Here is a 23,682-nt window from a genome sequence, read left to right on the forward strand (position 1 = left end):
GAATTTTGAGTTCTGGTATTTACTCTCTGGAGTCCCCATTAACTTAAATGGTATATATATTTTACAGTACATGATTTGGGAGTTACGCTTTGTGACATGGACGAATCTGCACTGACCCTTGGCACGATAGATGTTTCTTATCTGCCAAATTCATCAGAATACAGTGTTGGCCAATGTAAGCATGCGAACGAGGAATGGGTAAGTTTAAGATACAAATTCAAAACTTTCGACTTAAAGATGTTCATTTCAATATTGTTTACAAAGGTGGAAATGTTGGCGCCAACTTAATATCAAGTAGAGGGTAATATAATAGCTGCAGAAACGGCCTCCAGCTGTTAGAAGGTATGTTTATGAAGCCTAATGTTTAAAAATTCTAATGGTATCATGTTGACTGGGAAGAAAATATTGGTAAGAAATTTAAGTACAGTAGCTGTGTTAAAAAGCCAAATACTTTTGCATAGAAAAAAACCTAGTAGTTGTTTTGGGTGGTGTAATTATAAATTAAAATTTTTAAAATCTGTTTTCCCTACTTATATCTAATTATAAATTTTGTGATGGAAATAAAGTTTATTTAAAAAATTAAAAACAGGAAATAAATTTTAGTATGACCCAATCCAAAGGGCATGCATTATCTTGTATTCCCTATTTCAGGGTAACATGGAATGTTTAAGATATTTCTTTAACACTATTTTATATAGAAATGATGATGGAGTGTTTTTTTGTTGTTTATTTTCGAGAATGTTATATCAGTGGGATTTGAGTAACTGAAGAACCCAAATTTGAGAGAAAAATGTTTAGAATAGAACAGCAGAGTTTGACCCTAATTGTATAGTACAGCTACAATTTCATGTTCCAGCCTTTAAACTCTCTTGTTAGGGTGAAGGAATGTTATGTAAGTGTGCCTTGTTTTTAATTTAAAATAAAATATTTTAAGCTGTATTGTATAAACTTGCTTACTATGTAACGCCTTGGTAGCTCTTTTGTGGGAGCGTGTGATTTCAGAGGGAGTAAAATGAACTGTTGGCATAGTAGTCTGATGCTATTCATCCTGCTCCAGTCAGAGGCTGTTTGACCTTTTGCAACTTTGTTTTTAAACCTTGAATGCTGCCTTGAGTGTGCAGTACTCATTGCCAGCTATTGCTATTCTTAGGTGCTCAGCTTTTGCTCATGTTCCTAGTGTTGATCATGGAGGGAGTACGGTGAATGAATATCACTCAGAAAAACATAATACTACCGAAAGAAAAATATGTCATCAGTTTCCCTTCCATCTGAAATATCTTAGTTTTAGAGATCACATGGACAAGTATAATTCTGTTCCACTCCGTGACCATTTTTTCCTGAATATTTATTAGGGTGAGTGTGGTTTCAGACCTACTGTCTTCAGATCTGCAACCTTAAAATGGAAGGAAAGCCTAATGAGCCGAAAAAGGCCATTTGTGGGAAGATGCTGTTACGCCTGTACTCCGCAGAGCTGGGTAAGAATTACTGCTTGTTGACCTGAAACACGTGAAATGTGTGACACAGATTTCCAGCTTTGTGTGACTTTGGCATTGAGTAGCCTTAGTAGACTTGATTCATTTTTAGAATTTAGAGCCATGTTTATAAACCAAATATTCCCAATAAAGATGTTGACTCAATTTTTATTTCCCTTCAGTTATTCAGTAAATGTTGGTCCAATAGCTGATGCTAGGCAAGATTTTGGATTTTTAGTAATTTTAGTGTGACTTTGGGGGGGAGAGTAGATCTCACCTTCAGTTAACTCTTCCAAAGAAGTTGGTGGGAACTTGCATGTAACTTCTTGATGTTGAACGTCAGCACTGTGGCTTTGCTGTACTCTTGCTAAATTTCTATTTCAGGGGTGATGGGGGAAGGGTGTCTGTTGACTCTGTGATAGTGAAGAATGGCCACCAAAAGGTTAGGTGAAGATTTAAAACAGAGTGTGTATGTGCTTGTTTGTATTTTGGTGAAAAAAACACACGCCATGCAAAATCTTCCACATTACGGTGTTGGAGTCTGTATTTGAGGAGAGTTCATTGCATAAGAGGTATGCTTCTGCTGCAGCGTTTGCCAGAGGGATGAGTTAGCACGGTACTGTTAGTCTAAGGGGGCTGTGTTCTAAAGCAGGAGAGTTAGCTATTAAAGGTATACCTGGATGTTAAGCTCTCTCTGGGCTGGGCCACCTATCAGGACATAAAAATTCTGCCATTTAAGTGCCTGTCATTTATTGAGATTGCTTATAACCTGTGTGAATAACCAACTGCGTTGTGTGAATTTTCTACTGCCAAGGATTGGCTTGGCAGGAAATAGAATTCTAAGTCTGGTATAAAGGGATTTACTAACCTGGGAGAGATTTGTGTGGGACCCAAGCAGTTTATGTGAATGTCTTGAAATAATATTGTTCCTTTTACATCACAAGTGCCATGTTGCATGAATTTGATAGCTCTGAAGGATTATGGAAACTTCTAGTCCAGAAATAAAGCCAGTTCAGATTAATAGGCCAATAGAAATAAAGATTTAAATAGAAGATCATGTGGCTTTTCTTTTTAGATCTGGCGTCTCATCTAATTTTGAATGCTTAAAAGACCAAAACAATATCTTAACTCTAATCTGTTCTTAAGTCAAAATAGAGTATAGGCAATTATTTGGTAGTGGCAATGGTTTGGAGTGGGGGGGGATAGGTGAGTAATATAACAAAGAATAATTTTTGCTTAAATATAGTACCTGATGGAGCCAAACTTGATCTTAAAATTTTTCCATGGCATGTTTATTTAAAATAGTTTTTGTTTGACAATATTCTATGGTGATTTTTTGATATTTGCTACCTTTTTTCTGAAATCGTATTTTCCTCTTCTCTAAAGAGATTTCAAATTAAGTATTTTTACATCTTTTGTTGGGGTACCTTCTGCTTTTTCAGCATTTATTTGTGAAAGTGTACCTTTTGTCCACATTGATAAAGTTACAGACTTTTTCTATTCAGTAGAGTTATTTCTGGATTATCTTTCAAGGTTACCTGTAAAGAGGATGAGCTTTAACCATACATTCTCTCATTAAGTGCAACAGTCATTTCAGGGGACTGAAAGACCATACTCTTTGGAACAAGATCTGGGATTGAATCCTAAACTTCTGCCAGCCTCAATTTTCCTGTCTATAAAATGGCGACAGTAATTCTTATGTGTCGGGATTATTGAGAGATTTAGTAATCTAACCATAACTACATGGTACTTAGTATAATATTTGTGTATTTTGGGAACTCTGAAAGCTCCAGTGTTTCTGTCAATGACTAAAGCCATCAGGGCTTCAGTTCTTTTGGGGCAGGAAAAGCAGAGAAGCTATTTTCTTTGCAAGGTATTAAGGATTAATTTTGAGTTTGTAACCTGAAAGGCCAAAAAGTACTTTTTAATAAAACATAAATTTTCTTCATCACTTCGATTTTTGAAGCAATGCCTAACTTTATGCTTGAATTTTAGAAGTTGTGTGTTGAGTACTAGTAATGCGAACACTTCACCAGCAAGCTGGTTGTATATTTATGTCTGTGCTTATTTTGTCTTATGTAGGATAAATTTTTCAACCCCAGTATCCCGTCTTTGGGTTTGCGGAATGTTATTTACATCAATGAAACTCACACAAGGTAAAAAGAAATTTCTTATACTTCTAACCTCAAAAGAAAAACTCCAGAGTAATTAATTAATGTACTTTAAGATGAATCTCACTATGTTTTTGAGAGTTCATAGACTATGAGCTTCTGACACAAGAGGCTTTGTCTAAAAATTGGAAACAGTACAGCCACCTGAGAGACCTGTTACTCTGACCGCTGCTGTATTTAATTATATAGTAAATATTTTCTTGAGAGTGTAGGTGTTACTTAGAGCTTTCTCTAACTTATGCACACATTGATTTTGCATTCGAAGTGCTCCAAATTGTGATGAAGATTTTTCTGAGGAGAGGTGTTTGAATGCCCTATGATCAGTTACGACTTTTAGATTTTAAAAAGTACAACTGAGTGAAATGTGCCTAATCTATAGAATTTTAGAACATCTTTTTCTGTACTGAATAAATGTTCTTTGATTTATTATTAGCTTAAGACCTTTCTTAGAATTCTTACTTCCCAATTCCAGGCATATGGGGATAGGCTATTATTAGGTATCAGAGTGAGAGAAAAGAGGCTTTGTTTTTTTTTTTTGTTTTGTTTTTTTTTGAGAATCTAGGCTGCAGATAAGGAAGGAGGCTTGGAAGGTTGTGTGAATGTCTTTGAGACATAAGAGAAAAGGCAGCCAAAAATGATATCCAGTTCTGATAATTCTAAGAGTAAATACCTGGAGTAGGTAAGCAGTAAGTTCAGGTGATGAGAAATACTTGAATTTCTATGAAAAATTGATTCAAGAAGTCAAATACCTACAAATTAAGTCCTTCTGATGATCCTTCTCATATTTTGATGATGAGATCATAAATGAGCACAATACCTGCATGTATACGAGTGTCAGTTAACTTTTTTTTTTTTTAAATAGAACTGAAGTCAAGGGACTATTTTTTCGCATTCCCAAGCTACCCTTTCCCATTTCTCCCTCCTTCCCTGCTCACCCTCTTAAGTTTAAAGGAGAGACGCTGGTCCATTATTTTATTTTATTTTTTTCTGATTAAGATCCTAAGAAAAGAGATCTCCTAGGGTCTCTTCTTTATGTAAGTAGACATTCCATTTATAAAGCCAAAGGGTCCATTTGTTGTCCTCAGTTGGAGGTAGTTAAGAAAAAAATAAAGCATATGCTGTATTGATGAAGCACTATGAAACTATTCACTGTAATAAGCTGCCTGCGCAGTTGAGTCAGCTCTTTAGCTCTTCTGTGTGTTAATGAAGCAAAGCCTAAACATTCTCTCTCTCTCTCTCTCTCTCTCTCTCTCTCTCTCTCTCACACACACACACACACACATGCACACACACACACAGCTTTCAGTCAACTGGAAAGGGATTTCATAGAAAGTTTGAATTTTGTACATTTCAGTAATAATTCTGAAAATTTTCATTGAAGGAAGTGTTTGGAATTAAACACTTAACATAGTGGGCCAATTTTTCAGAGAACTGAGACAAAGGAAAGGAGGCAGTAAAAGAGAACGTCAGGCAGGAGAGATGAGGGAACATGTGATTCACACAGTGCTTCCTCAAATTACTTTTGCTCCATCGAGGGCTTTTGGGATATTTTCAGAATTAGTGAATTTATGTTTGAAATCTTCTACTGTTCCTATGCATATCATTATCGAGGAAATGATAATAAGGCATTATATAATCATTACAAATGGGTTCCAATCAATGCATAATGAAAGTTTGTAGTATTCTTATTCTGAGATTCCCTGTCCCCACCCCACCACCCCGTTCAAATAACACATAGTCATTGTGACTAATAGGAATATGTCCTATCCGGTAGGTACGTTGAATGTGTTTAAAAAAAAAAAAAAAAAGAGTAAGAGCTTCTGGCTTCTTGAGCCCAGAGTATAACCTTAGAATAATTACTATAACCAAAAAAAAGAAAAAAAATATTAGCCCTTTATGGTAGGAAAGACTTCCAAATTATCTTTTATAGCCCATAGCCATAGCTTATAAGCTATATAGCTTTTATATGTATATATACACATACATACCAGGGGTGCCAAAAAATATATACAAAGTGGACACTTTGGTCAACGTTGCTCAAGCAGTAGTTCGCTGTAATCAGAAGTGTCTGGACACTGATGGGAACCATTTTGAGCACCTCTTGTAATTGCAGAAGTCAAATGTGACTTGTATTCATCTTTTGTTATCGGTATATATTATTACAATTTTAATACAGTTTTCCTTTCTTAAAATGTGTATACAATTTTTTTTGGCACCCTCTGTATATAGCATTCAACATGTATGTGTCTTTTTATGGTATTAATAAAGATGTTTTTATTTCTTTTGGTTTTATATTTGAGTTATTATTGGCAGAGTAACACTATTCAAGCATTAATACACAAATTCCAAGTTTAAATTTTAGCTGAGAGTACATGAAAGAAATTAGGAATGAAATTGTCTGCATAGCATCCTGAACTAAGGAGAGTTTGCTATAGGAAAACCCCAATGTCAGGAATAGATGAAATGAGGCCTTGTGTTCACAGGAAGGAAACCACTGTACAATTGAAGCAACTTGTTCTAGGTATTCCTGGAGTACTTCTCTGCTAAATGATTTTCTCATTGCAGGCACCGAGGATGGCTTGCACGCCGTCTTTCTTATGTGCTTTTTATTCAAGAACGAGATGTCCATAAAGGCATGTTTGCCACCCATGTGACTGAAAATGTGCTGAACAGCAGTAGGTAAGGGTGGGAATACTGTTGTAAAGGGGAGAGGCAGGGATGGGTGGTGGGCATGGAGTGAGGAAGTGAGCTCCTTTATTAACCAGAGTTTCTCTGGGACTCTTTCTCCAGGGGCATTTGCATTTCCAAGTTGAAGGTTAAGCTCCAGGGGAAGCCAGGGAAAGGCAGGAGAACATAGGGTTTTGGTGAAGTGCCCTGTGGGAATAAAAGTCTCGTTTTATGGGGAACAAATGAACGGTTTTCTAATACATGACAGGCAAGTTGGAGTCAGAGATGGCACAAATATTCTGTAAGATGAATGTTTGGGACATTACATCTTCTATTTTATAGCCAAAAGATAAGCAAGTTTGATTATCTCTGTCAAATAATTACTGTAACACTTATTGAGTCATTTTGAAGTTTAGGCATTAGCATACGGGAGTTTGGGTGAAGGTTGGTCTCTGTTCCAACTCCTTGGTGTAGCCCATGTTCGACACCTACCTAAATTTGGGGAGCCAGAGATTGGGGTGGATTAAAAGATGCTTAGAAACGCCGGCCCTGTTGTGTCATTGTTAAGGCCTGAACAGTGGTGGCACATAATAGGAACTCAGTAAATACTTACTGAATGAATGAATGAATAGTTGATAATGGAAGTGTAATATCATGTCAATTACTTGTGAAAACATTCCTGGCCAGATGGAAATAAATGCTATTCAAAGAATAGATTTAGGCTGCATCGGTGTCCTGTGGGATTGGTCTTTTTGTATTAATTACGGGGCTGTGTGGAGTTTTGCCATATACCACTCTAAAATCAGTAGGAGAAAACACAGTTATTTTAAACTTCCTTGGATTATTATATATTCTATTTTGCAGGTAAAAAAACCTTCAAGTATGTTTCATTCTATCCAGATACTTTGACTAGTAACTAGAATGTTAGAAGTGATTTGAGGATGTTTAACCTCCTGCGTTTTTCCCTAAGTCGCATGGAAGACTTAACAAAACTGGATTGAATCTTCCCTTTCACCTCCCCGCTTACCGTTCTGCACTGTTGTAATCTTGAGCTCTGCCTTTTTTAAATAACTGGATTGATTTGAAAACACTTGTAAATATTTATGTCCCCGTTTCATCCCTCTCAGGGAGTTTTATATATGGTTCTAATAGAGTTACAATATAAGTGAATAACTCGGTCTTCGAAAGGAAAATCAGACTTTACTTTGGCAGTGGGCTTTGGATACCTCTGAATTATGTGCCTAAATTATAATCTTTCCTTTTCTCTCCTCTGCTAAAGTGCAGCTTTGTGTGCCTCACAGCATAACTGGAACATTTCAAATTCATATAGTTGTTACACAGTGAGTTTGAATTAAATTCCTTAGTCAGCCTCCCAGAGTCCTCAGGGGTTCATTGCTTTAGGGGTACGATATCCTTTATATTTAATGGACAACCAAAGAAAGCACCTCTCAGTTGAGTTTATTCTCTCATGTTATCACATATGAGAGAGAAAGTACATTTTATTTTGTGATTTATAGCTATGCTTTAGAAAATGCTGAATACAGAATATGGCACAGAACCAGTTACATCGTCTGTTTTTCCATTTTCAAATCAGAGTACAAGAGGCAATTGCAGAAGTGGCTGCTGAATTAAACCCTGATGGTTCTGCTCAGCAGCAAGCGAAAGCCATCAGTAAAGTGAGAAAGAAAGCCAAAAGGATCCTTCAAGAAATGGTTGCCACCGTCTCACCAGCAATGATCAGGTATTAAAGGCGAGGCAAAGAGTTTTTCCCCAGCACCATCCTGTTTTGAGCAAACAGGACAGAACCATTGGACTTTCCTAGCACAGTGCTTTTGGTCCAAAGATGTCGTAACATATTCTGATGTTAAAACCAATTCCACTTTATAGTCTTTATGTTCAGCTTCCATGGGGAGTAGCACCGTGGTAGCCTTAAGCCACCTTCATCTCTGTTAATTGACAGCAGCTATTGGGTTACTGCTGATATTTGCTGTCTGGACTAGTTGTGAGCCGGGTTTCACACCCGTGTCTTAAAGGGAGTGGTTTTCTGTCGTTCTGCTCACCTAAACGTTCACTTGGTCTTTTGCTTCTAAAGTGTAAAGTGTACTATTAGAGTGAAACGTAAGATTTTGGTCCGTAGTAAATGAGTACTTCTGTAAGAAGTATATATGTAAAGTTAGCCATTGAATTCCACAGTTCAGGGACATACACATACATATGCACACGCATTGCTAGGTTGTTGGTTCAGAAATATAAGTAGACAATGGTCAAATATATATGTGTGTGTATATACATGTATACATATTTCCTTTTTTTTTTTTTTACTTTCAGACTGACCGGCTGGGTGCTCCTAAAACTGTTCAACAGCTTCTTTTGGAACATTCAGATCCACAAGGGTCAACTTGAGATGGTCAAAGCTGCAACTGAGGCAAGAAATATGCGACCCTGTCATTCCTTTCTCCCCACGTTTGGAGAGTGAACTTAGAGTTCTTTTGGGAATGTTCTCGTGTATACTATTGTGTATACTATTCCATCCCATTGGGAGATTTCCCCGTGTGAGATGACTGCAGAGTCCTGTGTGGGGAGGGCCGGTGGGGTCGAGGAGGACCCCCCCAGCAGCACGCAGGATTCCTTTAGTGAGTTACCTTGTGACAACTGAAAATCAGCCAGAACAATCCCGATTTTATAAATGAGGAAATCAAGGCTCAGATAGAGTAAGACGTGTTTCCAAGTCATGGCTAATAAGTGACTTGCTCCGGATGTCCAACCAAACCAGGCTTGACTCCAAAACTTCCTGTTCTGCGTACATAATCAGGGCTGCCTCTCGGGAGATACTTGGGCTCAACGTGAGCTCTTGATTACTCTTCCCCTTCCCTGGTTATTTTCTGTGGTGGTAGTTGTTTTCAGCTAGATAAATATTAAACTGAGAGAAGTTCATATTACTTTAAAATGTTTTTAAAGAATGAATCACTGATTAGCCAATGTTCGAGTGACTCACCAAATGGAGTTGCAAAGTGTGATGGAACTTGGCGTTTGAATTTTCAATTGGGCGTGTTTCCTTTTCCTAGACGAACTTGCCGCTTTTATTTCTGCCGGTTCATAGATCACACATTGACTATCTGCTGCTCACTTTCATTCTCTTCTGCCATAACATCAAAGCACCATACATCGCGTCAGGCAATAATCTCAACATCCCCATCTTCAGGTAAAATCAGCTTATTTGGAAGTGGGAGGCATGAAAAAGATTATATTTGGAACTTTTTCTTTTTTCATTATACCTTTTGACAAGTGTTATTGTAAAGAGGATGTTAGCCTTTTTACTTCTACTATAAAAGTAATGCATGTTTCTTGTGGAAAATTTGAAAAGTACAAAAAAGCAATAAGACTGTCACCCTCCTTTCTGTATCTTATATGGGATACTTGGTGAACTGTGAATACCTCAACTTGATGGGCAATACTTACCAAATGGATAAAAGGCAGTTAGAAAGACAAGATAGCAAATTACTGTGTCAGGCTTGGCAGTAGGGAGGTGGGGGTGGGGCGATAGGGTCTAAAGATAAGTAAAAAGAACCATGCTTGTTCACTTTGCTCTCCTGATTTAGAAGAGCTAGAAACCTGTAACAATTACAGTACAACTAGAAGGTGTGTATTTTAGAGGTGTTCAGGAGAATGCAGTGCACTCCATGCAAAGGCAACAGTATGTGAAAAGACAGATTGAAAGCATGGTTTGGTTGGGAAACGGCAGACGATTCAGTGGGTTAGACTGTCGGATGCACTGGGAAGGGCTTGAGGCTGGAGATGGTGACTGCATAGGTAGTGAGAGCTCGATCACAACACTTCCTAAGCCAAGACTTCAGAATGTATCCTGTACTTGAGGAATGACATGGTCAGATTTGCATTTGGAAAAGTCATTCTGGAGGAGAGGGAGTTAAAACGATTCTGGCTCCACTGCAATAGTTCAGGCAAAAGATAACGAAGGCTTAAATTAAAAGCATAGTAGTGCTCTTGGAAGAGGAGGGCATAGATTTGAAAACTGCATTGTAAGTTGGATTTACAAGACCAAACGGTAGCCCAGCTGTGGGGCTCAACAGAGGGGGAGAGGCGGAGAGGAAGGAGGAAGACTCCGGTGTTTACCACCAGGAACTGGGTAGATCACCAGTGGGGAATTGGGGAGGACTACGTTTAGTCGGCTGGGGAAATTGCAGTTTCAAACTTCAAAGCATAAAGCACCTCTAAGGTCAGCTCAGTAGTAGAGTAAGAGGAGGATGAATTTAGAGTGACTGGAAGGGCAGAGGCTGGCAGGCTGTGCAGGTAGCAGCTCACAAAGGGGCAGTCACTTCCTTTGCGTGCTGTGAAGTCTGAGCCTCAGCCTCACAGGCCCAGGAGCTGCTTTCTCATCGCTTGGCGCACAGTCCTTTGGCTAACCAGGCTCCTGTGAATGACTGAAAAGAAGCCATTTATTCCTGCAGTCAGCTGATGCTTACCCAGCTCTGCTCTCGACTAGAGTGACCTTGCCTTCATAGCTCATAATCTACTGGGGAATATAGACAAACAGTGTGATATGACGCTCTAGGGCAGGTGCGCTTTTCCAGGATGAGAATACCTTTGTTTACTCTTCTGGGTACCTCTTCCCAGTATCACAGAACCTGGGAAGCTGAGTTAGAAAGTCGTCAGAAAGCTGATGGTAGGCATAGACTTAGAGCAAAGCATGGGCTCCAGAGAAACCTCTTTTGTAATCAGAAAAACTCATGTACTCATTGCCTCTACGTTCTCACTTGGACCTGTTGGAAGTGCTTGATAAACATTGATCCTGTCTCATAACGCAACCGTCCTTTTCATGAATCCATGCCAGTCGTTGCTTAGCTTCCCCATTCCTTCAGACATAACAGACTGTAGACAACCTGGCCTGTTTATTTGCAGCTTTTTTTGTTTTGTTACATGCCAGTCTACACATTCACAAACCACTTTTCAGGGTGGGTTACTTTTGTGGGTGGTTCGTCTCATTCATTATGAACATATTCTGCAGAGTTTTACTCTCAAAGAGTAATATTAAGCTCTGGGGACATCTTAACTGTTGCCTCTTTATACTGACGATAGAAGCTACTGAAAATATATATTGCTTATATTTATATTAATATCACTCTGTTTGAAAAGAATAGGAGGAGACTCTGAGTTTGGAAAGGGTGACTTAAGTATTAGAAAATTTCAAGTTCATATCAAAATCCATCAATGTTGTAGAAAGAGCCCTGGGGTTGTGAAAAGAATTGTTTTATCCTTATGTGTAGGCACCTGCAGCAAATGCTTGTTTCATGTTTTGGACAGATGGTTATGCTTGGTTTCAGTCTGATAAGATTATCCATGTCTCACAGAGACACTCTCTGAGCAATACTTATTTGAGAAAATTTCTCCAAAGGAGCTTTTGTAACATCACATCATTTTGCAGTAAATGTGCCATAGGCAAATTTCGGGATGTCTAACCATCAGTGTCTTGAGACCCTGGAAAGGGTTTTAAATCTGTAGCATCGCCTTTGCAGGGAAATGTATCATGCAGACTGCTTTTGGAATAGATGTAATAGAACTTCAGAATATGAGGTGCTGCTGCAACAGCTCATGAGTAATGTAAATGAGTGCAACGTCAATAATATGGAAAATGGGAAAATGTCCACACTCTCACTGTCAGCAGCTCTAACAGCACTTGTGGTTTGTATTCACATGGCAAATGTTTTGAAGTGACTTGGCATTTGAGTATTCTTTTTACGCTTGTCTTTATAACTGATTAATGCATTCCTGAATTTATAGTACCCTGATCCATAAGCTCGGAGGCTTTTTCATACGACGGAGGCTGGACGAAACTCCAGACGGACGGAAGGACATCCTCTACCGAGCTCTGCTCCATGGGGTGAGTGTTGTCTCTCATTATCCTTAGAGCCCTGATGGCACTTGTCACCGTAGAAGGACAAAGAGGTTTTTAAAACACTGTTGTCTGAGTAATTATTTGAGTGATCATTGCTTTGGTATGGGTTTGATGACAGTTTTTTGTCATCTCCCAAATATAGCTGTCTTGTTATGATTTAGGTGAGTAAAATACTTTGTCTGTAGCGAAGTTATAGGCTTGGGGGCTTTTAAAAAAAAAAAATTGCTGAGCTTTTTCTAAGTTGGGTGCTCTTGAATTGATGTTTTACTGTCTCCTTGTATCCCAGCATATAGTTGAACTACTTCGACAGCAGCAGTTCTTGGAGATTTTTCTGGAGGGCACACGCTCCAGGAGTGGGAAAACCTCCTGTGCTCGGGCGGGACTTCTGTCGGTTGTGGTCGATACTCTGTCTACCAACACCATCCCAGACATCTTGATCATACCTGTGGGAATCTCCTATGACCGCATCATCGAAGGTCACTACAATGGCGAACAGCTGGTAAGAGGACCCCACCCGCAGGTCTGCTTCACTTTCAAGTCTTCTGCTTCTGGACAAGCGATTTGGAAATTAATTAGGAATATATATTTGTTTTTACTCGTTCGTTTTTTTCTTTTATTTTTCAATTACAGTTGACATTGGATATTATTTTATATTAATTTCAGGTGTACAGCATAGCGGTTAGACATTTATATAATTTACCCCCTGGTAAGTCTAGTACCCAACTGGGCCCATACATCGTTATTACAATATTGCGGACTGTATAGTGAGGGATATTTTTGTACTCCCTAATTTTAAAGCGTTGTAGGAAACATGGTAGGGTGGGCATGGTGAGTAGCTATGATTTCCTATGTCTGCCTGATTGGTGGTGCTCATGGGTGCTTCTGGAGGAAGTGACATGATTAGATTTATCAGTGTCGGCCTTGGTCCTAGGATTGGGAAATGAAAAAACCCTTGGCACTGAATTGCCATCTCTACTGTGGGGAGAGGGCAGTTGTGTGGTTTATTCTCCCCAGGGCTTACTGTTTATGTGCAGATTTTAAGTTAAGCCTGAAGAACTGGTGGGATCATGTTGACAAAGCAACTATAAATTAATTTGAGAAGTGGCAGTAATATCTTTTGTAAGCTCTTTATTGAAGTAAGTATAATAGTTATAGAAGAATGCACATCTCATAGGCATGTAGTTTGAATTACACACATGTAACCAGCACCCAGATCAAGGAACAATTTAATCATGACCCTAGGAACCTACCATGTGCCACTCTCATCATTGTGTACCCTTTCTCTTCACTCTGACAGAACAGAGTAGTTTTGCCTATTTTTCAACTCTGCATACATGGAATTATGTCGTGTGTGGTCCTTTTGCTTCTAGTTTCCTTTGCTCAGTTAGGTGTCTGTGAGATTCACCCATGTTGTTGCATTTAGTTAGAATTTGTTCATTCTCACAGCTGCATTGTATTCCAATATATGAAGATACCACAATTTATTCTAATGTTGAGAAACAGTTTGGTTTCTAGTTCTTGACTATGATCATTCGGGTATATTTCTGTTAATGACCAAATGTACGCATTCTGTTGGATATACCTAAGAGTGGAATTGTTGGGTCAGCTTTAGTAAATACAGTTTTCCAAAATGCTTTTACTGACTTACAATTTCTACCAGTATTATAAGATTTCCAGAGGAATTCATTTTTGTTCTTATTTAGTGTGGAAGTCTTGGATTAATTACTCGCTTTAAGCCTCCTGCCCAAAACACATTAGAAGCTTTAAAAATTAAGTGATGGCCTGGATTCTTACCTGTATGTCCCTTAGGAGACTCCTCCTTGTGTTGTATGTGTCTGCCCTAAAGGTGTGCCCCACTTGCCCTGATTGTCACTGTCACATGTGAGTCTTGTGTCCATTATATGGCCATTGTCATGCCTTATGTGTGTTACATATTCAGTCCATGCTTACTAAATGAATAATCAGCTTAAAGGCCCCTGTGGGGCTGGATTGGACATTCAGTTGCCTAATGTTAGATATTTGGACTCTGGTGATCATTGGACCCCAGGTAAGGCCTCTTTGACATCTTGTTTTTATCCAAGAACTGCAGACCAGTTTTTCAGCCTGTTTTGTCATGTTTATTCTTCATTAGTTTTCATTTGTATTTTTGTGAATGATGTAAACAGGGTACTAAGTGAATTAGTGTTGAAGGTTCTGTTTTTCATTGACCAAATTATCTCTCCCGAGGACATGATTACCTCTGTTAGAATCTTTGAAAGCTAAACATTTTCTGACAGGTCCATGAATATTTACTTTCCTTCTTCACTCATCATTGTCTTTTTCAATGCAAACCTCTAGTTTCCATAAGAACCGAAAACTAACAAAAAAACTTTATTCTTTGGATAACAAAATGTTTTCATGTATCAGCTTTATTTCTTACCGTGTTATTCTTTCAAAATTGTAATTTAGGGAAAACCTAAGAAGAATGAGAGCCTTTGGAGCGTAGCTAGAGGCGTTATCAGGATGTTACGAAAAAACTATGGGTGTGTCAGAGTGGACTTTGCACAACCATTTTCCTTAAAGGTGAGTGTCTGTTGGAATGAAGCTGTATTAAAGTGCTGGTGTAGCTCAGTGTCAGAAGATCTGGGCTCCAGTCCTGTCTCTGTCTGCTTCTCTCCATGTGACTGGGGCCTCAGTTTCCTGTCTCGTAAAATGAGGACTATGTCAAGAATGGCATTTCCTGGATTTGTCCTACCAAGGTATGCCTGTTAAAAAAGGACAATAAATGTCTAACTTTGGGAGATAGCAGGTTCAACATTTATTGCTCCTTTTCAGTTCATGAGATTTTTCATGTTGCTTTATCCTATATATTGGTATTTTGTCTTACGTATTAAAATTGCCTTTAGGGGAGTTTTTTCCAAACATGACCCCTAAGAGCTGGGTAAACTTGACAACCTAGGGAGGGAGAGGTCGGCCCCTGGAAAAGCTGGCAGAAAGTGCTTAAGCATGCTTCCCAAAGTCATGGCAGTTCAGGGTACAGGGTTAGGTGCCCGGAAGCTGTGGGGACCTGGGAGAATAGGACAGGCCGGAGATTGGGGCAGGAAGTGGGACAGTGGGAGAGGCATGGCTTTGGTGTACTGCAGGGGCGGGGCCTGCGGGGAGTGGAAGAATTAAATAAAACTGGGCATACCCGAAACAGAAAAAAAAAAAGACAACCTAGGATGATGCTCTGGCCTACTGAGTGGAATCCAGGACCCATAAATTCCAGCAGCCAGTGACGTCCTCCTGGAGAAGCCGGGGACTGGTGGGACCCTGATGTCTTGGCAGTTTTAAATCCTTAAGATTTTTGAATTGGTAAAGGAGAAAAAGAAGGATGGGCAAGGGCGTCAGGAACCTACGCATACGGATTAGAGGTCCTGCTTCTCCTTCTGTTCCATTTCTTGGTTTTGCTTTAAAAGATTCTAACTGCTGTGCTAGATGCTTTCTGGTCATAAGTGCTTTCAACTTTTAGGAACCTTGTCATTTCTTTCTTAAAAAACAAAACAAAAAATACCCTCAAAATATTGGACAGCTTCTCTATCTTGTTATGGTTTGCTGTTGGATTGAGATTCTTTTGAATACTATGTGACCCTCAGGTTGTCACATTTCCTTTAAAAAGCATGGTGATGTCAATTGTCACTAATAATAATATTGGGAATGTCAAATAATTTCGTGAAGGTGTGACAAAAGTTAAATATTTTTCTTTAATTTTTATATGATTTTGCTAAAGCATTGTCCTGTTCTTTGCATTTTCAGTTCTTAGATTTCATGCCTGACAATATTCTATGAGTCATTGCAGACTTCTGAAGCTAGACTAGGTATACAAAGCACTTCTCATGCTCTGTAGCCTGGCTCATTTTATAAAACAACTCCCTTTTCCCTTTTTGAAGATCAAGTATATTTTATATATGTTTATGTAAGTGAGACAATAGGAGTAAATGATTGTTTTCTGTTTTTTTTTCCTAGGAATATTTAGAAAGTCAAAGTCAGAAGCCTGTGTCTGCTCCCCTTTCTCTGGAGCAAGCACTGTTACCAGCTATACTTCCTTCACGGTAAGATCTGGGGAACTTTCTTATACTAGTGAAACGACCGAATATCTACTGTTTCGTATATTGCATAGATAAATAGGTTCACTTTAAGAAGAACGTGCATGTTCTTGTTTTCACTTTCTCACACGAGTAACTTTTCTCTTGGTCTTGAAGTGATGTGTTTTCATAGTTTCAGAGGTTTTTGATTATTTGAATTACAAATTCTCTTTGATTTTGTGAATCATTTAGGAGTTCTTATTTGATTTATGCTTTTGAATGTTTGAACTGAATTATTCTTGATAGTAGCTTGGGTTATGCATATTGTACATAAATGTAATGTATAAAAGAGTTTTTCTGTGTGAATTGTTCAGAATTCGAATTGTAACTTAGCAAATTGAATAGTAAGTCCCTCTTTAATGGGTTCAAGTGTCATATTTTCATGAATGTTTTAAAATGAGGTATCTTGCTTTATGCATTTTTTTGGCCAGTGGGTTTTGGAAGTGATGTACCAACAGACTATTTAGTTATAACTAAATAACACATTTTCACATTTTGGCCAGGAGAGTATATTAAACATAATAAAGTGTATTATGGAGGAAAACAACCAATAGAAATAATCTATTTGTGGTTTAAATTTAGAATATGTAGTTATATAAAGTATCTAATACATTTATACCTTAGGCCCATATACCACGTTTCCCCGAAAATAAGACCTAGCCGGTCCATCAGCTCTAATGCGTCTTTTGGAGCAAAAATTAATGTAAGACCGGGTCTTATATTATATAATATTAGACCCAGTATTATATTATATTATACCCAGGATTATATTATATTATGCCTGGTATATTATATCATATCATATCATATCATATCCTATCCTATTATACCTGGTCTTATATTAAAATAAGACCGGGTCTTATATTAATTTTTGCTCCAAAAGATGCTTTAGAGCTGATGGTCTGGCTAGGTCTTATTTTCGAGGAAACATGGTAGTTTGCTTTGTAAAAGAGTGGGGTTGTAGAAGTCTAATTTTTAAAAAAAAAACTTTTCAGACCCAATGATGCTGCTGATGAAGGTACAGACACGTCCACTAATGAGTCCACAAATGTAACAGATGAGTCCTTCCGAAGAAGACTGATTGCAAATCTGGCTGAGCACATTCTCTTCAGTAAGTAGAACAGCAAACTTTCTAGCTTCACAATTCAGGTTTGGCATGGTGTCATGCCAACCATACAGGTTTTGGAATCTGCTGTAGTCCTGCCCCTCTTCTGGTTCTATTATATCACCTGATACACAGGTGGTGATAAGTCAGTTTTTAGCAAGAAGGTGAGGCTGTGGGGGTCTGAGGTAATTGAGGAAAACATTTCACACAGTGCCTGATAATCAGTAGATGCTCATGTGACAGTTCTTACTCTTTGAAAAAAATAGTATTGCTAAAGTGATTTGTTGCCTCTTTTGCTCATGAATTTGTTTCCTTGAACTAACTTATGGTACAGCATTTAGGTTTATAGTTGCATGTTCCTTTCCCCTCTGACGCCATGGCCATTATTATATGTAAAGCTTTGTTTTAGCTGTGGGCAGTACATATTAGCTAATGGTTCTGCACTAGAGCTTATGCTCGTCTCAGGGGTAAGGGGAGGGATACGTAATTTCAGTGGGCGTGACCCAGAGCCGAGTGAGTTGAGGGCAGCATTAGCCGTCCTTAAGCTCCAGATTGCAGTGTTGTGTTGTTGTGGAGGCCCCTTCATCATGCCATGGCAGCAGTGGAGACCCTTGGTGCACAGCCCGCTGGGATCACCTCGCCATTCCCTGTGCCCCCTCCCCAGTCAGGTCTCAGCACTTCCTGCTGACAGTGTTGTGTGGCGTTTCCTCACCTCTTCTCACTCTTTCCACTCCAGCTGCTTCTACTCCTGCTTTCCTCTGGGCCAGAACGTTCTTTCTTCAGCACATCTGATTGTATCTCTCGTTCATGCTTCACTTCTGGATGCTAAAAATAATACATCCTTGATGTTGAAAAGTTGGAAAATAGAGATAAAACCCACTACCCAAGTAACCAGGAGCGTTGCTGTCTAGTCTTAAAAATAATTTTTACAGTGTTATATCATGCTGTTTTCCATTGGTAACAAAAATACTTATTCATGTTTTTAAAAGACTCTATACATTTTCTTTTTAGTGACTGCATATATGGTACTGGGTACTGTTTTGTTTTTTAAACACTGGAGACAACATCACCTGTGAATGAAGTATTCATGAATTCACTATCATCTCAGAAAACTCACATGGTGCCTTTATTCCAGATTATTTCATAGATGTTCTCATGTTTTATTTATATGATTATAATTTTCTACAAATTCAGAGTACTGGTTTATGGACTGTAGTCATTCTCAAATGTATTTCTGTCCCCTTCCTTTTTACATCTGACCTACCTCTGGGCCCAGTTGAAAAGAGGAAATACAAATATATTGAGTACCATTACTATGGGTCCTGTGGCAGGCTAATCCATTTCATTTTCACACAGGCCAATACACTACCATAGGCGGTGTTCTCATTTTACCAGTGAGGAAGCTGAGGCCTGGGAATTGAAGTAATTTCCTCCAAGTCATGAAATTAGTCCATGTAGAAGTTAGCTTTTGAGCCCAGATTTTCTGACTTGGAATCCACTCCTTCCTACCCTCTGCGGCTTTGCTTTAACTGGGGAATAGCTGTGGGAGGAGCATAGAATGTGCAGTGACAGTGCAGTGCCAACAGGAACAAGTGAAGAAACACAATGGGACACCCTGTAGAGCATGTAGAACAGGCTCAGACTGTAGGTCTTGGTTGTTCCAGAAAGGTGTCTCTTGGTCATTCAGTAACTAAATTCCATTGGCCCGGATTGAAGGTGGACCTATCGTAGAATGAATTCTGTTATATGATGAATAGTGATCTCTAATGAGGTTCCACTGGCCCAGAACATGGTATAATGTTGTGACTTCCCTTTGGTAAATCACAGTTATGGGAAACGTAGAGGACTTTTATAGTTTTAAGTACTCCTATTTAAGATTTAGGTACTTTAAAAGTTTCAGCTATATTTTCAAAATGTACAACTAAAGCTTTGTGTTTGCCTTTCAGCTGCTAGTAAATCCTGTGCCATTATGTCAACACACATCGTGGCCTGCCTGCTCCTCTACAGGCACAGGCAGGTATGTCTGCAGTGTCACCTGGAGTTAAATAGTAAGCATGAAAATGCTTTGTCAGCTGGTTCGATACTTACTCACTGAGAGATTTGGCCCACTCCTGGCTAGTACTGTGAGATAAACAGTAATATAAGCTAAACACTCTGAGCATAGGTGCTTACAAACATAATGGAAGAAGATATCTACGTGAAAAAAAATACCTCAGAGACCTTAATATATATAATAGTAAGGCATTCTTTGACTAATATACTTAACATAAATAAGACATATTTCATTGACATGCAATATGTATTCTTTTTTTTTTTTTTTTTTTTTTTAAGAACTTTCTACCATCAATTCTTTTCCTTTTTTTAAATTTTATTTTATTTTATTGGGGAACAGTGTGTTTCTCCAGCGCCCATCGGCTCCAAGTCGTTGTCCTTCAATCTAGTTGTGGAGGGCGCAGCTCACTGGCCCATGTGGGAATCGAACCGGCAACCCTGTTGTTCAGAGCTCATGCTCTAACCAACTGAGCCATCGGGTCGGCCCTGCAATATATATTCTGATAGCTAATGGTTTCTAAGCTATTTGACTTGTATTTAGGACCACATTCCACCTTCCCACAATGCACTTGTCTAAGTGCTATGATGGGAGACGCCACGTCTGTCTCACTCACAGCCATCTTCTCAACACCAAACAGTGCCACTAAATATTTGTCAGATAAATATTATATGAGAGAAATTCTTGCCAAAAATAAATGCTTCTTAGTTTAAGATGGTGGCTTCTTCCCTTTGTGATCTTACATGCTCATATCACGTGTTAAAGCTAGAGTCTTCTCTGGAGGTGGAATATCAGTATCTTGACATTCCTGGGGGACCAGCCTTTTAACCATTTTTTTCACTTTCTCTGTATTGGCGCTCTGCCCCTTTTTCTTTATGTGCTGACAGGGAGCTGCAGGAAAGCCAGGGGGAAAAAAAAAGTCCTTGGACTGGCCTCTGGGCCTTTGGGAAGTAAGTTTTCCATTGTCACAAGACCATTTCTGTCTTTCTCTAGGGAATTGATCTCTCTACATTGGTGGAGGACTTCTTTGCGATGAAGGAGGAAGTCCTGGCTCGCGATTTTGACCTGGGTTTCTCGGGAAATTCAGAAGATGTAGTCATGCATGCCATACAGCTGCTGGGAAATTGTGTCACAATCACCCACACCAGCAGGAATGACGAGTTTTTTATTACTCCCAGCACAACTGTCCCATCAGTCTTTGAACTTAACTTCTACAGCAACGGGGTCCTCCATGTTTTTATCTTGGAGGCCATCATAGGTATGTTGGGGCCTGAAATACTTCCATAGAAAATAAAGGGGCCTAAAACATATAGTGGTATCTACTTCAGTTTGGATGACAGGCCATTGTTTAAGGGAATGTGTTGCTACATATTTAGTTTTCAAATAGAAATATAATCTGCTGTATCATTATTTATAGCTTATTTTTACATCAATAATTCAACAAGTAGTTACTGAATTACTGTATGCACAGTATTACACTTATGACTAAGGAGGAAGGTGAACTGTTGCTATCCAGGAGCTGAAAATCTAAGTGAGACGAGACGTACACATGGCAGTGAAGTGAGTGCAGGGGGCTCATTTGTGATCAAGAGGGAACAGGAGAAGGAGCAGAGGGCACTGTAGCCCCTGAGGAAGGTGTTTGATGGAGCTGGGATCACATGGCCTCATGAGAAGTGAATCCTGAGGGGTTCACTTAAATCTCCAGTGAATGCACATAATTATTTTTGATGTATTAACAATCTGTTAAGGTAACCCAAGTTATCTGAGCCAGTGGATGTTTTTATTGGCGTTCTGAGGCTGCCAACTTCATTGGTGCTTTTATTTCCTCAGCCTGCAGCCTTTATGCAGTTCTGAACAAGAGGGGTGCTGGGGGGCCTGCTGGCGTGTCCCCCAACTTGATCAGCCAGGAGCAGCTGGTGCGAAAGGCTGCTAGCCTGTGCTATCTACTCTCCAATGAAGGTACCATCTCTCTCGTAAGTAACAACTCTTTGGTGTTGCCTGTTCTCTTTTACTTGAGCATTGTTACGAAAATAAACCACCTTTGTTTTTCTCTTAGAGAGTTTTTGGTCCATTGTTGAAGCTTTACATTCTGCTCCTAGGTCTCAGTGACCCCCAAACCAATATGTTGCTTACTCTCTGGGTTTGCTGTCAGAGTCACTGCTCCAGTGAATCCTTCATGCAACTAAGAGGTGTGCTAGGACAGATTGCTCAATGTTCTCCGTGAGTCAGATCCAAGGTTGTGGAACTCTTATTGCACATAAGGCACTGGGTCAGAAGTTTGTAAATCATTGACACGCCAACGCATGGATGATAGAACCACAGAAGATAAGGATCAGAAATGGTCTTAAAAATCATCTGCTCAACCTTTCTTACTTTGTAAACAGGGAAACTAAGGTCCAGCAGTACTAATGAGCATTTATGTCATATTTAAGTATTTTTAGACATTTATAATGAGGCATATAAAGCAGTAGAAAGATGTTTTAGTCTCAAAATCATCAGTGAATCAAATTCATATTTAAAGTCTAGTATTCTCTTCCACTTACATGACTGTGCCCCAGAACATTTATGAGCACATGAATTGTGAGCACAGCCCTCCTCCATGGAGCTCTTTGTAGATGGTATGTTGGTGGCTCTGTTGGGGAATCTGTTTTGCATGAATCTTGGGGTTCAGAGTGGGAGGGGATAGGGTAGGTAAGGCTCCCAAGATTGCCCTTTTCCTCTTCCTGGGTCTTTATTGAGTTATTTGAATATTGTGTTTCCTCATTCACCACTTTTATGTACAATATTTACTATACAACAGCTTTTGCGGAGAAATTGTCTTATAGAGAGAAAGAAACAGGTGGTGGGGCGTGACAGGCAGCCCTTCCGAGGCCTTGCTCCACTGAGGGGATGACCGAGCTCAGGAGCACCCTTTGCAGTGGTTCTGCCACTCAGGTCATCAAGGTCTCTTCTATGGCTGTGCCCATGACTATGCATACTTATCAGGAGGGTGGGCACTGGAAATTGTAGGACGTGCCCAGTGGAGTGAGGTGGGTGATATTATGGAGGTATTTGGTAGCTACCGTGTACCGTGTTTTCTGTTTGTTAAAAAAGAGTTGTAGAATAGTGACATTGACTTTTAAATGTCTTGTCTTTTCAGCCCTGCCAGACATTCTACCAAATTTGCCATGAAACTGTAGGAAGGTTTATCCAGTATGGCATTCTCATAGTGGCAGAGGTAAGAGGAATCGATTTCCTTTATTTGCCTTTGTTTAGTTTCTTGCTCTTCATTTCCTTATGTTTTCTGCCAATTGTTTTAACCAATAATTATATTTGATATATAGTCAAGTCCAAATGAAGAGAAGAGAAAAATCAGAGTGGGGAGAGTAAACATCTTTTGGGATTGTTTAATATTCAGGTTCCTTTCGTGTAACAGGTGTTCTCTACAACATAGCTGGACTTAATTCCATGGCACCTGGAAGGAGGCCGTCTAAGATGAGATGTTTCACCTCTCAGTGTGCTTGTAGCTTGCACATGTGCACTTCTCACTTCAGAGATTTTGTTTTAAATTTGGTAGATTTTGGTATAGAGGGTATGGCCTGGGAAAGCCATACCCTCTATGGCTTTTAATTGGCTTTTAAAGCCAATTTAGGGGAGTTGACGGAAGATATTTTTATTTGATGTGTCTGGTAGCTCTTCTCCTCTCACCCTTTTCTTTCCTTCTTTCCTTCCCTGCTGTCTCCTGAGTGATTTTGAGTTTGGAAAAGGAAGTGGATTGACATTGTAAATGGCTAGACAGAGAAGAGTGGGGGAGGGAAGGAAAGAAAAGTACCCTGGCTGGGGTCCAGCTGGCAGGTGTCTGTGTGCCTGTGCACATTTGTTTACTGTTGGTCGTCTCCTTGGCACAGCAAGATGATCAGGAAGACATTAGTCCTGGTCTTGCTGAGCAGCAGTGGGACAAGAAGCTTCCTGAACCTTTGTCTTGGAGAAGTGATGAAGAAGACGAAGACAGTGATTTTGGTGAGGAGCAGCGAGATTGCTACCTGAAGGTACTTTGGTGAAGAATTCCGGTGGACGTTACAGTGATGAGTGGAGGTTTATGTTGCCACCGAGATGAGGTTAACGAGGTTCTGCTAAGCTGGTTCTCTGGTGACGTAGTCATATCTGCAGCACCCACAAACCAGCTGTGGTGCTTTCTACCTCGTGAATAAAGACACACTGTCT

At 39.4% G+C, this 23,682-nt stretch overlaps 1 protein-coding gene across 5 annotated transcripts in view; it reads left to right on the forward strand.

Moving 5' to 3' along the window:
* The window catches only part of GPAM (glycerol-3-phosphate acyltransferase, mitochondrial), a 61,393-nt gene that overhangs the window by 30,535 nt on the left and 7,176 nt on the right, over positions 1 to 23,682 (forward strand). For all 5 annotated transcript variants that reach the window (XM_019725134.3, XM_019725135.3, XM_019725133.3 and 2 more), the window contains exons 2-18: positions 68 to 198; positions 1,353 to 1,475; positions 3,555 to 3,628; positions 6,209 to 6,322; positions 7,905 to 8,051; positions 8,639 to 8,735; positions 9,376 to 9,512; positions 12,107 to 12,206; positions 12,508 to 12,720; positions 14,670 to 14,783; positions 16,206 to 16,291; positions 17,320 to 17,435; positions 19,376 to 19,446; positions 20,473 to 20,737; positions 21,310 to 21,452; positions 22,619 to 22,696; positions 23,367 to 23,507. In XM_019725134.3, coding sequence (XP_019580693.3) covers positions 97 to 198; positions 1,353 to 1,475; positions 3,555 to 3,628; positions 6,209 to 6,322; positions 7,905 to 8,051; positions 8,639 to 8,735; positions 9,376 to 9,512; positions 12,107 to 12,206; positions 12,508 to 12,720; positions 14,670 to 14,783; positions 16,206 to 16,291; positions 17,320 to 17,435; positions 19,376 to 19,446; positions 20,473 to 20,737; positions 21,310 to 21,452; positions 22,619 to 22,696; positions 23,367 to 23,507 — 2,121 coding nt within the window. In that variant the 5' untranslated portion in view covers positions 68 to 96. The remainder of the gene's footprint in view (positions 1 to 67; positions 199 to 1,352; positions 1,476 to 3,554; positions 3,629 to 6,208; positions 6,323 to 7,904; positions 8,052 to 8,638; positions 8,736 to 9,375; positions 9,513 to 12,106; positions 12,207 to 12,507; positions 12,721 to 14,669; positions 14,784 to 16,205; positions 16,292 to 17,319; positions 17,436 to 19,375; positions 19,447 to 20,472; positions 20,738 to 21,309; positions 21,453 to 22,618; positions 22,697 to 23,366; positions 23,508 to 23,682) is intronic.

The sequence above is a fragment of the Rhinolophus sinicus genome, chromosome 15 (assembly GCF_057876585.1).
Source record: "Rhinolophus sinicus isolate RSI-liver-muscle chromosome 15, RSI-T2T, whole genome shotgun sequence".
Taxonomy (NCBI): domain Eukaryota; kingdom Metazoa; phylum Chordata; class Mammalia; order Chiroptera; family Rhinolophidae; genus Rhinolophus; species Rhinolophus sinicus.